Source organism: Babylonia areolata, chromosome 2 (assembly GCF_041734735.1).
Source record: "Babylonia areolata isolate BAREFJ2019XMU chromosome 2, ASM4173473v1, whole genome shotgun sequence".
Taxonomy (NCBI): Eukaryota; Metazoa; Mollusca; class Gastropoda; order Neogastropoda; family Buccinidae; genus Babylonia; species Babylonia areolata.
In genome coordinates this window covers 29,800,233-29,812,732 of record NC_134877.1, presented here as the reverse complement: position 1 = coordinate 29,812,732, position 12,500 = coordinate 29,800,233, and the positions used below count along the sequence as shown (strand labels likewise).

At 42.7% G+C, this 12,500-nt stretch overlaps 1 protein-coding gene across 1 annotated transcript in view; it reads left to right on the top strand.

Annotated features, from left to right (window-relative positions):
- Positions 1-12,500, top strand: part of LOC143277179 (uncharacterized) — a 523,243-nt gene that overhangs the window by 493,089 nt on the left and 17,654 nt on the right. Inside the window, exons 29-35 of the mRNA XM_076581953.1 lie at positions 152-316; positions 1,545-1,757; positions 5,343-5,459; positions 7,381-7,533; positions 8,498-8,594; positions 9,684-9,801; positions 10,742-10,926. Coding sequence (XP_076438068.1) covers positions 152-316; positions 1,545-1,757; positions 5,343-5,459; positions 7,381-7,533; positions 8,498-8,594; positions 9,684-9,801; positions 10,742-10,926 — 1,048 coding nt within the window. The remainder of the gene's footprint in view (positions 1-151; positions 317-1,544; positions 1,758-5,342; positions 5,460-7,380; positions 7,534-8,497; positions 8,595-9,683; positions 9,802-10,741; positions 10,927-12,500) is intronic.

Below are 12,500 nucleotides of genomic sequence, written 5' to 3'. Positions count from 1 at the left end.
CACACTGTCCCCCACGCCACGCCTCCACTACCACCACCCTCCACCCCCCAACCACCCAACCCCAACCCCCTTTTGCTCTGCACGTGTCGTCGTTCCTCACCATCACTCCCTTCTCTGCCCCTCCATCCCCACACACCCCACTGACTTGCAGGACGAGCACAAGGAGGACCACGAGATCATCGAGCTGATCCAGCGGCACGAGCCGGACTCTGTGCTGAGGGACCAGTGCTGTCTGTCCTTTGAGGGGCTGGCCCGATTCCTCATGGACAAGGACAACTACGCCTGTCTGCCCGAGAAGACACTCTGTGTGGATGAGGTGAAAAAGATCATCATCATCGTCGTCGTCGTCGTCGTCGTCGTCTTCATCGTCATCGTCATCGTCATCATCATCATCATCATCATCATCATCATCATTACAATGTTATACCTTTTCCCCCGCCAGTATGTGACCACCCACTACCTCATTGTTATGTTTTGGCGTAAACATCCTCCTCCTCCGCATAATCACCATCACCATCATCATCATCATCATCATCATCATTTCGAGTTTTTATCTTTTTTTCCCGCCAGTAATTGGACAACCAGTTACCTCATTGTAATCTTTTGGCGTGAACATCCATCCACTTCCTCCTCTTCCTCCTCGTCATAATCATCATCATCACCATCATCATCATCATCACCACCATCATCACCATCACCATCACCACCACCACCATCATCACCATCACCGCCATCATAATCATCATCATCACCATCACCACCACCACCGTAATCACCACCACCATCACCACCACCATCACCACCACCATCTTCATCACCACCACCATCACCACCACTATCACCATCGCCATCACCATCACCACCACCACATCACCACCACCATCACCACCACTATCACCATCGCCATCACCACCAGCACCATCACCACCACCATCATCATCACCACCATCGCCACCCCCACCACCATCACCACCACCATCACTACCATCATCATCATCACCAACATCATCAATATCTCCATAATGATCATCACCACCATCATCATCATCATCACCATCACCATTCTTTCTCTCTCTCTGTGCCCACCTCCAAGACATGGAGCACCCCCTGCCGCACTACTTCATCGCCTCCTCCTCCTCCTCCTTCTCCTCCTCCTCCTCCTCCTCCTCCTCCTCCTCCTTCTCTTCCTCCCCCTCATCATCAACATCATCACCACCATCAACATCAACATCACCACCATCATCATCATCATCACCATCACCACTTTTTTCTGTCTGTCTGTGCTCACCAGGACATGGAGCACTACTTCATCGCCTCCCCCTCCTCCTCTTCGTCCCCCTCATCATCATCATCATCATCACCGCCATCACCATTCTTTCTGTCTCTCTGTGCCCCCCTCCAGGACATGGAGCACCCCCCTGCCGCACTACTTCATCGCCTCCACCTCCTTCTCCTCCTCCTTCTCCTTCTCCTCCTCTTCCTCCCCATCATCATCATCATCACCACCATCACCATTCTTTCTGTCTCTCTGTGCCCCCCTCCAGGACATGGAGCACCCCCTGCCGCACTACTTCATCGCCTCCTCGCACAACACGTACCTGACGGGGCACCAGCTGAAGGGGGAGTCCTCTGTGGAGCTATACAGCCAGGTGCTGCTGCAGGGCTGCCGCTGTGTGGAGCTGGACTGCTGGGACGGCGATGACGGCATGCCCATCATCTACCACGGACACACCCTCACCACCAAGATCCCCTTCAAGGTCTGCCGTTTTTTTTGTTTGTTTGTTTGACTTTTTTTGGGGGGGTGGGGGGGTGGGGGTGGGGGGGGTTGGGGGGTACGGGTCTTTTTGGTTTGTTTATTTGTTTGTTTGTATATTTATCTGTTTACTTGTTATGTAATTTTATTTTGTTGTATTTCATTTATTTATTTATTTATTTATTTATTTATGGATTTATTTATTTATTTGTGTATTTATGTATTCATTTATTCACTTATTTATTCATTTTTTTGGTTCTTTGTGTTTATTTATTTATTCATTTATTTGTTTGTTTATTGATTGATTGATTGATTATTTTATCCATTCTTTCTTTTTATCTATCTACTTATTTATTCATTTATTTGTTTATTAATTGTTTTGTTCTGTTTCGTTCATCTTTTCTTTTCTTTTTTTATCTATTCATCTATTTACTCATTTACCTTTGTCTTTTTGTTTGTCTGTTTGTTCGTTGGTAGGTGGCAGAATGGATAAAGCGCTCATCTGCTAATTTAGTATCCTTAACTCTCTCCATACGAACGGCGAAAGAGACGACGTTAACAGCGTTTCACCCCAATTACCACCATCAAAATATTGCAAGCGGAAGGCTCTTATACTGAAGAGGTGAATGTTGACAAAGAATACCACAATTCTGACGACGGAAGCTAAAGGTTGGGTCATTCAGACACCCACTGGACATCCGAGGGGTCTGTGTAGAAGAGAAGAGAGGACTGGCCGTACTGAGTGAGTTTTAAGGATCTGCGTTCGAATCCCTTTCACGCTCTTTCTTTCTAGTTTGACTAGAAAATCAAACTTTCAGATGAGTCGATATTCCGAGCTCCTGTGTACAGCACTAAAAAAAAAAGAACCCATGGCCACAAAAGCGTTGTCCTCTGGCAAGATTTTGTAGAAAAACAAATCCACTCAGATTTTACACAAATACACACGCGTGCACTCCAGGCCTGACTAGCGTTGGGGTATGTTCCTGGCTGGCATCTGTCTAACAGATGTGGTGTTGCGTGGATGGATTTTTACGAACGCTGTGGCGCTTTCTCGAGTGACTAAACTGAAGTGAATTGACGGGCGCAATAGCCGAGTGGTTAAAGCGTTGGACTTTCAATCTGAGGGTCCCGGGTTCGAATCTCGGTAACAGTGCCTGGTGGGTAAATGGTGGAGATTTTTCAAATCTTCTACGTCAACATATGTGCAGACCTGCTAGTGCCTGAACCCCGTTCGTGTGTATACGCAAGCAGAAAATCAATACGCACATTAAAGATCCTGTAACCCATGTCAGTGTTCGGTGGGTTATTGAGACACGAAAATACCCAGCGAGCATGAACTACGACAGAGTTATCGGCAAGTCGATGTTGGTCGTGTAACGGAAAGAAGAAGAAGAAAGAAGAAAGAACTGTTCGTTGGTTGGTTTCACGAGAGTGCATCATCAATGTTCACAACACATGTCACTCTCCATAGACTCACATGTCAAACAGGTGCGCCGCATTCTGTTCCTGTCAGTGACGTTGTTATAATAATAATAATAATAATAATAATTATATAGCACTGAATCTTGTGCAGAGGCAAATCTAAGCACTTTCACACCAGTCATTCACACGCATGCATTATTCTAAAACTGAAGACAAGGAAGGGGTAGGGGAGGGAGGCTATCTTGTGAAGAGGTGGGTTTTAAGGCCAGACTTGAAAGAGATGAGTGCGGAGACCTGACGAAGCGAAAGAGGAAGTTCATTCCAAATACAAGGTCCAGAGACAGAGAAAGAACGGTGTCCAACAGTGGAGTGTTTGAATCTGGGTATACGTAGTTTCGATAAACATTCGCTTCTTCCTTCTGTCCCACTGTTGTTGCCAGCAAACTAGCTGTTTCTCTTGTACTCTCTGGATTAGACAAGTTAATGTAGCCTAACTCTCGATCTCCCTGAAATCAAAATAAACTTCAGCGCACTCAGAACCATGCCGCCCGACTCGTGATCCATAAAATTAATCCACAGGCACGGGAGTGCAAAATTACTGCTCGAAGCACTTCACTGGCTTCCTGTGAAGACTAGAATCCAATTAGTGTCTCCATCGAAAAAAAAAAAAAAAAGATATGCCACCATATCTTTCAGATCTCTTTCATTTCCGCCCTCCCAGGACACTGTGTACGCTGTCTTGACACCTGTCCTGGTTTGTGCCTTAGTTTTCCCTTGAGGCCTTTGGAAGAACAACATTTTTTCTCTGTCTTCGGCTATAGTGTCTGGATTCCCCTTACCTTTGTCCTCAGAAAAGCTCAGTGTTTACTCAACTTTTTAAAAGAGCCTGAAGACGCATCTTTCTTCTGTTTTTTCTTCTTCTTTTTTTTTTTTTTTTTTTTTTTGAACCAAAATTCTCCTCTGTTGACATGTCTCAATGTGTGTTTGTTTCTGGTTTTTTGTTTGTTTGTTTTTTGTTTTGTTTTTTCTTTGTATGCGTTTTCATTGTTATGTGGAGTAGAGCGGGCGTCGGGATGGAGGTGGGGGGTGTCTGACATTGTACTTAACACCTGTATCACATTATTCAAAACCACGTGAACAATATTTAACACCAGTATCACAATGCTTAAAACCATGTACCAATGCTAAGCACCAGTATCACAAAACTAAAAACCACACAGGAATACTTCAGACCATTCCCAACACTCAAAGCTAATCCTATGCATCGCAAATCACGATATTGAAGTATTGTGATAATGGTTTTGAGTGTTGTTACGTGGTTTTAAGTATTGTGATATTAGTGTTAAGTGTTGTTACGTGGTTTAAGTATTGTGATATTGGTGAAGTGTTGTTACGTGGTTTTAAGTATTGTGATATTGGTGCTAACTGTTGTTACATAGCTTTAAGTATTGTGATAATATTGTTAAGTGATGTTACGTAGTTTTAAGTATTGTGATATTAGTGTTAAGTGTTGTTACGTGGTTTTGAGTACTGTGATATTGGTGTCAAGTGTTGTGATAGGAGATGTGCATCAGTTTTGCATGATTTGTGTCATGTATGATTAACGTTGTGTGTGATGTTTATGTGTGTGTGTGTATATGAACGTATATTTGTGTTCGAGTGTTTGGCTGGATGTTTGTGTAGGCTCATGCATTTACGTTTACGTGTATTATTATTATTGTTATCATCATCATCATCATCATTACTATTGTTAGTAGTAGTAGTAGTATCATCAATATAATAATAATAATAATTATTATTATTATTATTATTATTATTATTATTATTGCATTTTTTAAAAATTATTATGATTATGATTATTATTATTGTTGTTGTTGTTGTTGTTGTTGTTGTTCTTCTTCTTCTTCTTCTTCTTCTTATTATTATTATTATTATTATTATTATTATCATTATTATCATCATCATCATTATTATTATTATTATTATTATTATTATTATTATTATTATTATTCTGGTTTAAATTCATGTTTTTCACACTGAGTTTTAAAGATCATATTTATTCTTTTCTTTTCCCTTTTTTTACACAACAATAAGTGGACTGAAAAGAAAACTACCTAAATGTGAATGACGTGTTATTATTGTGCCTTTTTTTCATCTTTTTTTTCAGTCGGTTGTGGAGGCGATCAACAAAAGTGCCTTTGTCACCTCCCCTTACCCTGTCATCCTGTCCATCGAAAACCACTGTTCTATCCCGCAGCAACAGAAAATGGCGCAGATTTTTATAGTGAGTCTGCCTGCCTGTCTGTCTGTCTGTCAGTCTGTCTGTTTCTGTCTGAAGACTGTTTCTGTCTGTCTTTCTGTCTCTGTTTATCGGCCTGCATGTCTGTCTGTCTGTCTGCTTCTGTCATAAGACAGTCTGTTTCTGTCTGTCTTTCTGTCTCTGTCGATCGGTCTGCATGTCTGTCAGTCTGTCTGTCTGTATGCATGTATGTATGTTTGTCTGTGTCTGTCTTTCTGTCTGCATATCTGGCTCTTTCTATCTGTCTCTTTCCCACTGCCTGTTTCCGTGTCTGTCTCTGTCTCTTCTGGCTCTATATGTCTCTTAGTCTCTTTTGTCTGTCAGTCTGCCTCTCTCTCTCTCTCTCTCTCTCTCTCTCTCTCTCTCTCTCTCGGGTGTGAACGGGAGTTTTACACGTGTTAAACGTACAGCTGAGCCAACAGCAAAGTGAAGGCTGTGTGAACAATAGTTTTTCCACTGCAGTGGGAAGTCTTTCACAGCCTCGTCTTTTGTGAAGGACCATGACTCTCAAACTAGTTGGCAAGATTGCACTGGCTCTTAGAGCTACAGCCTTTGGGGCCAGTTGGCCTTTGAGGAACATCCCCAACGCCGACTGTTCTCGTGCCCTCTTGGCCTAGAGAGCTGGGGATGTAATTTGGGTAAGACACTCTCCGCTTTTATCGAATTCTGTACCAGGTAAATCGAAACAGCAGTTGCCTCTTCTGAATATCATGACATGTATGATAGTCAGTTGAGACCGAGAATGATAATCAGACATTAATCATGGCACGCCATCACTGACCAGCATCTTAATCCCGTGTGGTTTAGATAGTGTAATGTGTTACTCTTTTTGTCACAACAGATTTTTCCGTGTTAAGTTCGGGCTGCTCTCCCAAGGGAGAGCGCATCGCTGCACTGAGAGTGCCACCCATTTTTTTTTTTTTTTTTTTTTCCTGCCTGCATTTTAATTTGTTATCGTACGGAAGTGGACTTTTCTGCAGAATTTTGTCAGACACAATCCTTTTGTTGCCGCGGGTTCATGTACGTGTGCTGAGTGTATGCTGTACACGGGACCTCGGTTTATCGTCTCATCCGAATGACTAGCGTCCATACTACCATTTCAAGGGTTAGTGGAGTGGGAGAAAATACTGGCGACTTTTGGATTCGAACCAGTGCGTTCAGATTCTCTCGCTTCCTAGGTGGACGTGTTACAACTACGCCAACACTCCGCTTATCTCCAACACTTTGTTTGTGTACATGTAGCAGAATTTCAGTTTCAGTTTCTCAAGGAGAAGTCACTGCGTTCGGACAAATCCATATACGTTGCACCACATCTGTAAGGCAGATGCCTGACAGCAGCATAACCCAACGTGCCTGTCCGGCCTTGGGTGCATGCTTATATTTTTGTGTACCTTTCAGAGTGATTTTTTTTTTTACATAATTTTGCCGGAGAACAACACTCGCTGCCATGGCTTCTTTTTCGGTGCGCTAAGTGCATGCTGCACACGAGACCTCGTTTTTTATCGTCTCATCCAAAAGACTAGACACTCAATTTGATCTTCCCAGTCAAACTTGGGGAGAAAGGGCGAGAGCAGGATTCGAACCCACACCCTCACGGACTTCTCTGTATTGTCAGCTGAGCGTCTTAACCATTCTACCACCTTCCTTTTTAACCCTTTCACCGCCAGTCAAATTGGAGTGCGAAATTCCCTTGTGCTATGAACACAGAAAAGGTGTCCAAGAATGGCTGGGGATTCCCCCTTGCGATGTGTAGAAAAAATAATGGCCCCATCCTTCCACGGAATATTTTTTTAAAGCAGTGGGTTCATGGATAACAGACCCGTGATCTGGTCACCCTGTCGTCCTGTACCTAGCTTGTGCATAAAGGTCAGTTTGGCAGTGAAAGGGTTAACACGTGTTGTTGCAGAACGTGTTCGGGGACCGACTGGTGACCAAGTTCCTGTTCGAGTCGGACTTCAGCGAGGACCCCCAACTGCCGTCTCCTGCCCAGCTCAAGTACCGCATCCTGGTGAAGAACAAGAAGCTGAGGGAACACGACAATCCTCTCACGTTGAAGAAGGTCAGCTCCTTGGCGCGTGCGTCTGTCGTTATGTGTGTGTGTGTGTGTGTGTGTGTGTGTGTGTGTGTGTGTGTGTGTTTTGTGTGATTGTGTGTGTGTGTGTGTGTGTGTTTGTGTGTGTGAGTGTGTTGTGTGTTTGCTTGTGTGTGTGTGTGTTTGTTTGTGTGTTTGTGTGTGTGTGTGTGTTTTGTGTAAATGTGTGTGTGATTGTGTGTGTGTGTGTGTGTGTGTGTGTGTGTGTGTGTGTGTTTATCTCTGTGCGTGCGTGTGTGTGTGTGTGTGTGTGTGTGTGTGTGTGTGTGTGTGTGTCTGTGTGTCTGTGTGATCCGAGTACTCTCAAGATATCTTTAAGTGTTTGACTGAAAATTAAGCCTTGTATTCGAACATTACATGCATCTAATCAACAGGTTATTTAGGATTGTGCAAAAACAGACATGCATGAATAGAATGTAGCTTCCTCTTGTAGTTTGAAACAACTAGTCAGAATAAAGTATATTGCCGCAGGGTTTTTTTTTTTTTCTTCTTCTTTATGCCCTTGTACTGTACATCTTTAATCAGCTATTCTGTATCCCACGGGGATGTCGTTTAGAAGTGAAAAGAAAGGAAAGGAAACTTTGCTCACACATGTTACGTAGACTCAATACAGCGATGCATTTTGACATTGTGGTCATCAGTAACTTGGATGAACACCCATCCCCCACCCCCGCCCCCCTGACCCCCCAAGAAAAACAACAACAAAAATGAATAAAAAAAAAACAAAAAAAAACACAAACAAACAACCGAATAATGTTGAGCAGAATGGCCAGAAGTAATGCACCCAACTGGGAAGTGATTGTACCCGACTTCCCACTTTCTCCCCCTCCCCCCCCCCCCCTCCCCCACCATCTCCCCCCCGCCCCCCTTTCCCCACAACCCCTCATCTTCAGCCAACGACGCATTCTTTACCTTCACATTGTCCTTACAGGTCTACACTCAGTCCCGAACGAGCAGCATCCCTTCATCCATCAATGATTTCGAAGACGACGACGATGAAGACGAGGATGAAGAGGATGTTGCGGATGGTATGTTGCACAGACAGTCAGTTTAGTCAGTCGGTCAGCTTTGTGAGTGAGTGTGTTGGGTAGCCAGTCTTGGGGTGAACTCTTGATTCAGGTCATAGAGAATTTTCTTTCTCTATCTATGCCAGTTGGAAAATTATTTCATGGTTATGGAATTTGGTGAATCTGTCAAATACAAAAGATAATGTAGGTGTCACTCAATCAATCATCATTTAATGTATTTGTCTGATGATACCCTAATTAAAAAAAAAAAGCTGTTGTCAGTTATTTGTTGGAAGTTTAATTAATTCATCAATTTTGTTTTCTGATGAGTTAACCTGTTAATATGTTAATTGTTTGCAGTCCCTCACAGTCAGTATTTTGGATTTTCAACCAATCATTTTGCTATATACCATATTTTCGGTTCTCCAAAGTCAAATCAGGTCAGATTTCTCCTCTGCCGCTGGTAGCTATGTAACCCAGTGCTACGTACCACGTGTTGTAAGTCCAGCAAGAAAATCCGATCTGGAGAGAGGATAGTCCTCGCCAGACTTGACTTCATTTGACCGCACCATCCCTCGACCGCAAGACATTCATGAAAAAATATGCAACTGGGTGTAAAACCGCGAAATATGCACGGAAGGAGGATGATCACATTTGCCGTCTGGAATTACACTGAGGCAGGTTGGAAAAGGGAAGGAATCGACCCATGAGATGGACATTCTTCCCACACCAGACTACGACGATTGAGGACTTCTACACCCAGCTTCGATCGATCATCAACAATTCGCACTTTATCTCCCTTGATTTTCCTGGAATAAGTGGTAATGTGTAAATCGCAGCATCAGCAGCAGTGGTTCTCGTTGTGGCAGTAGCGGCGATGGTGGTAGAAGAGGAAGAAGAAGAAGAACAACAACAGACAACAACAAACAACAACAACAACAACATTTTTGTATTTAGCGCAAAAATTCATTTCAAAAACACTGGAAGAAAACAGCAACAACGAAAGAATCGAATTTACAAACAAGCACAAACAGAAACCCAAGTAAAACAAGTGAGATAAGAAGAGCAAGCACAGTTAGAATAGCCTGTGTGGCACTCTGTTGTCGACAGCAGTGAAGGCGATGCGCCACTCAATGGACAGCCAGGACAGCCCTCTGCCGGACCACGAAGAAGAGAACAAGACCCAGATACGAAATCGCACTGGCTCCTTCAGTGAAATCCGAAGCAGGTGAGCATTGTGAATGCACGGGTGGAGTGTTGTTAAGCCCTGGGGAGTTAAGGTTTAACCCGTTGTATTACACCCTCGGTTAATTTCCATGCTATAATGATGCGGTAAAAAGCGGAAAATATACTTTTTTGTTGTTGTTTTTGTTTTGTTTTTGTTATGTTTTGTTTTTGTTTTGTTATTTTCCTCCGGACCGCATGTGGATACATCCAGAAAGTAGTTAGTTCCCTTTTCGTAAGATCAGTGCACATGTAGAAAGTTTAAAACCTTTTTAATGGGACGATTTTTGACGCCACGGCAGTCCTCGGTTGCAGAGCTGAATGAGTTAATCCGTGGCATTCAAAGTAAATTTGGCAGCAGTTAAGTGAAGGTTAATTTAGAGAAAAGGGGGAGGGGAGTCTCTGCAAATAAATTCGAATGCTCGCAGAATTATCAAACTGAAGTATGACGCCATGTTTGTACAGCCAGATGTACGGGGATTTTAAAAGTCTGAAGCTGAAGTTGAATGTTGAATGTAGGCCACGTGCCTTCCGACACAGAAACATGGAATGTACATGCCAGTTGATTAACAAAATGTTAGGCGCTCACGTTAGAACTGCTAGTGCGTGCACTCATGCACACATATAAAAAACAACAACAAGAAATCTTGACTTAGGTATACACGCAGACACAGTACTTGTGAAAAGGGGCATGATTTTCACCTTGTATGCCTGTGTGTGTGTGTGTGTGTGTGTGTGTCTGTGTGTGTGTCCATGAATATATATGTATTTACTTTTAAATCTTTAAAAAAAAAGTCCGTTTTATTATTATTTTCTTAAATTAATCATTTTATTCGTTTATCTGTTTATTTATTTTCATCATTTCTTTCTTTATTTATTTATTCAGTTATTTATTTATTCATTTATTAATTGTTTTATTTTCATGACGATTTCTGTGGGTCCAGGGAGGGGTCGGAGTCGTTCAGCGAGAAGGGACGGCTGAAGAGTCACCCTGAGCTGGACTGGCACTTTGATGACGACATCCAGCAGGTCAAAGTCATGCCCAAGTCCGTCCGGCCCCGAAAGGCCTCGCAGATCGCCAGGGAGCTCTCCGACCTCGTCGTCTACACCCACGCCGTCAAGTTCAGAGGTCTTCTATTTTTGCTTTGTTGTTTTTTGGGTTTTTTTCGGGGTGTGGGGCGTGGGGGGGCGGGGTGGAGGTCTGGTTTTGTTTGTTTGTTTGTTTGTTTTCTCCTTCTTCTGTTACGGGTGGTAGGGAGTGGGGTTCGTGGGGGTCTTTTTATTGTTTGTTTGTTTTTGTTTTATGATCGTTAAAATTCATTTCTGCATCACGATCGTTATCGTCACGTTTTTTGTTTTTTTTTAAGGTCTTTTAATTTTTTTAATGTAAATTACTGAGGTTTGTTTTGGTTCTGTTTGGTTTGTTTTCGTTTGTTTTTGTTTTTTCTTCTTTTTTTTATCATTGTCCGTCTCGATAGTTTCTTTCTGTATCATGATCGTTATCGTCAAAATTTTTTAGGTCCAGGGAATTTCTGTGGTTTCTTTTGTTTTGGTTTGGTTTGCTTTGTTTTATGATCGTTATCCGTCTTTTATACTTTCTTTCTGCATTATGATCCTTGTCGTGAAATTCTGAGGTCTTTTTATTTTGAGGGAAATTCTGTGGTTTCTCTTGTTATTGTTTAGGTTTGATTTGTTTTGATTTTTTTTTTCCTTTGTTTTACTTTCTTTTTGTCTAGTGATCGTTGTCGTATTCATCATTGTTTTCATCATATCATCAGGATCGTCATCGTCGTCTATGATCTACACTCATGGTGTCAAGTCCAGGGGTCTTTCTGATTTGGGTAGGTTTTCACTTGTGTGCCATTTTTCTGTCTGGCTACCGTCGTCGTCTTCATCTTTGTTTCATAATATCATCACGATTTCCATCGTTGTCTACACTCATGCTGTCAAGTTTAGAGGTCTTTCTGATATGAGGGGTGGGAGGTCTTTTTATCTCGTTCTTCTTCTTTTTTTTTATTTATTTTTTTTTTATTTTTTTCTTTTGCTCCATGAACGTTGTCGCCTACTATTTTTTTCTTCTTACCATCATGATTATTATTGTCATCACCATCATTGTCCTTATTCTCGATATCGTGATTGGATTAATTGTTGTTGTTGTTCTTGTCTCCAAACCCAAACAAATATCAGACAAAATGTGCGGTGGTCTGTCTCCAAGCCCCAACGTGTATCAACACTAAACGTGGTGTGTGGCCGATTAAGTGGAGTGTTGGCCTAGAGGTAACGCGTCCGCCTTGGAAACGAGAGAATATGAGTGTGCTGGTTCGAATCACGGCTCAGCGGCCGATATTTTCTCCCCCTCCACTAGACCTTGAGTGGTGGTCTAGACGCTAGTCATTCGGATGAGACGGTAAACCGGGGTCCCGTGTGCAGCATGCATTTAGTGCACGTAAAAGAACCCACGGCAACAAAAGGGTTGTTCCTGGCATGCAGGATGGGTGGCGCTGTAGTGTAGCGACGCATTTTCCCTGGGGAGAGCAGTCCGAATTTCACACAGAGAAATATGTTGTGATAAAAAGAAATACAAATACAAATAATTGTGCGCAGGTCTGTGTTTAAGCCCCAACATTATCAAAACTAAACGCGGTGTGTGGCCGATTAGTTTATTCTATGTACAGGTCTGTCTTTAAGTCCCAACATGTATCA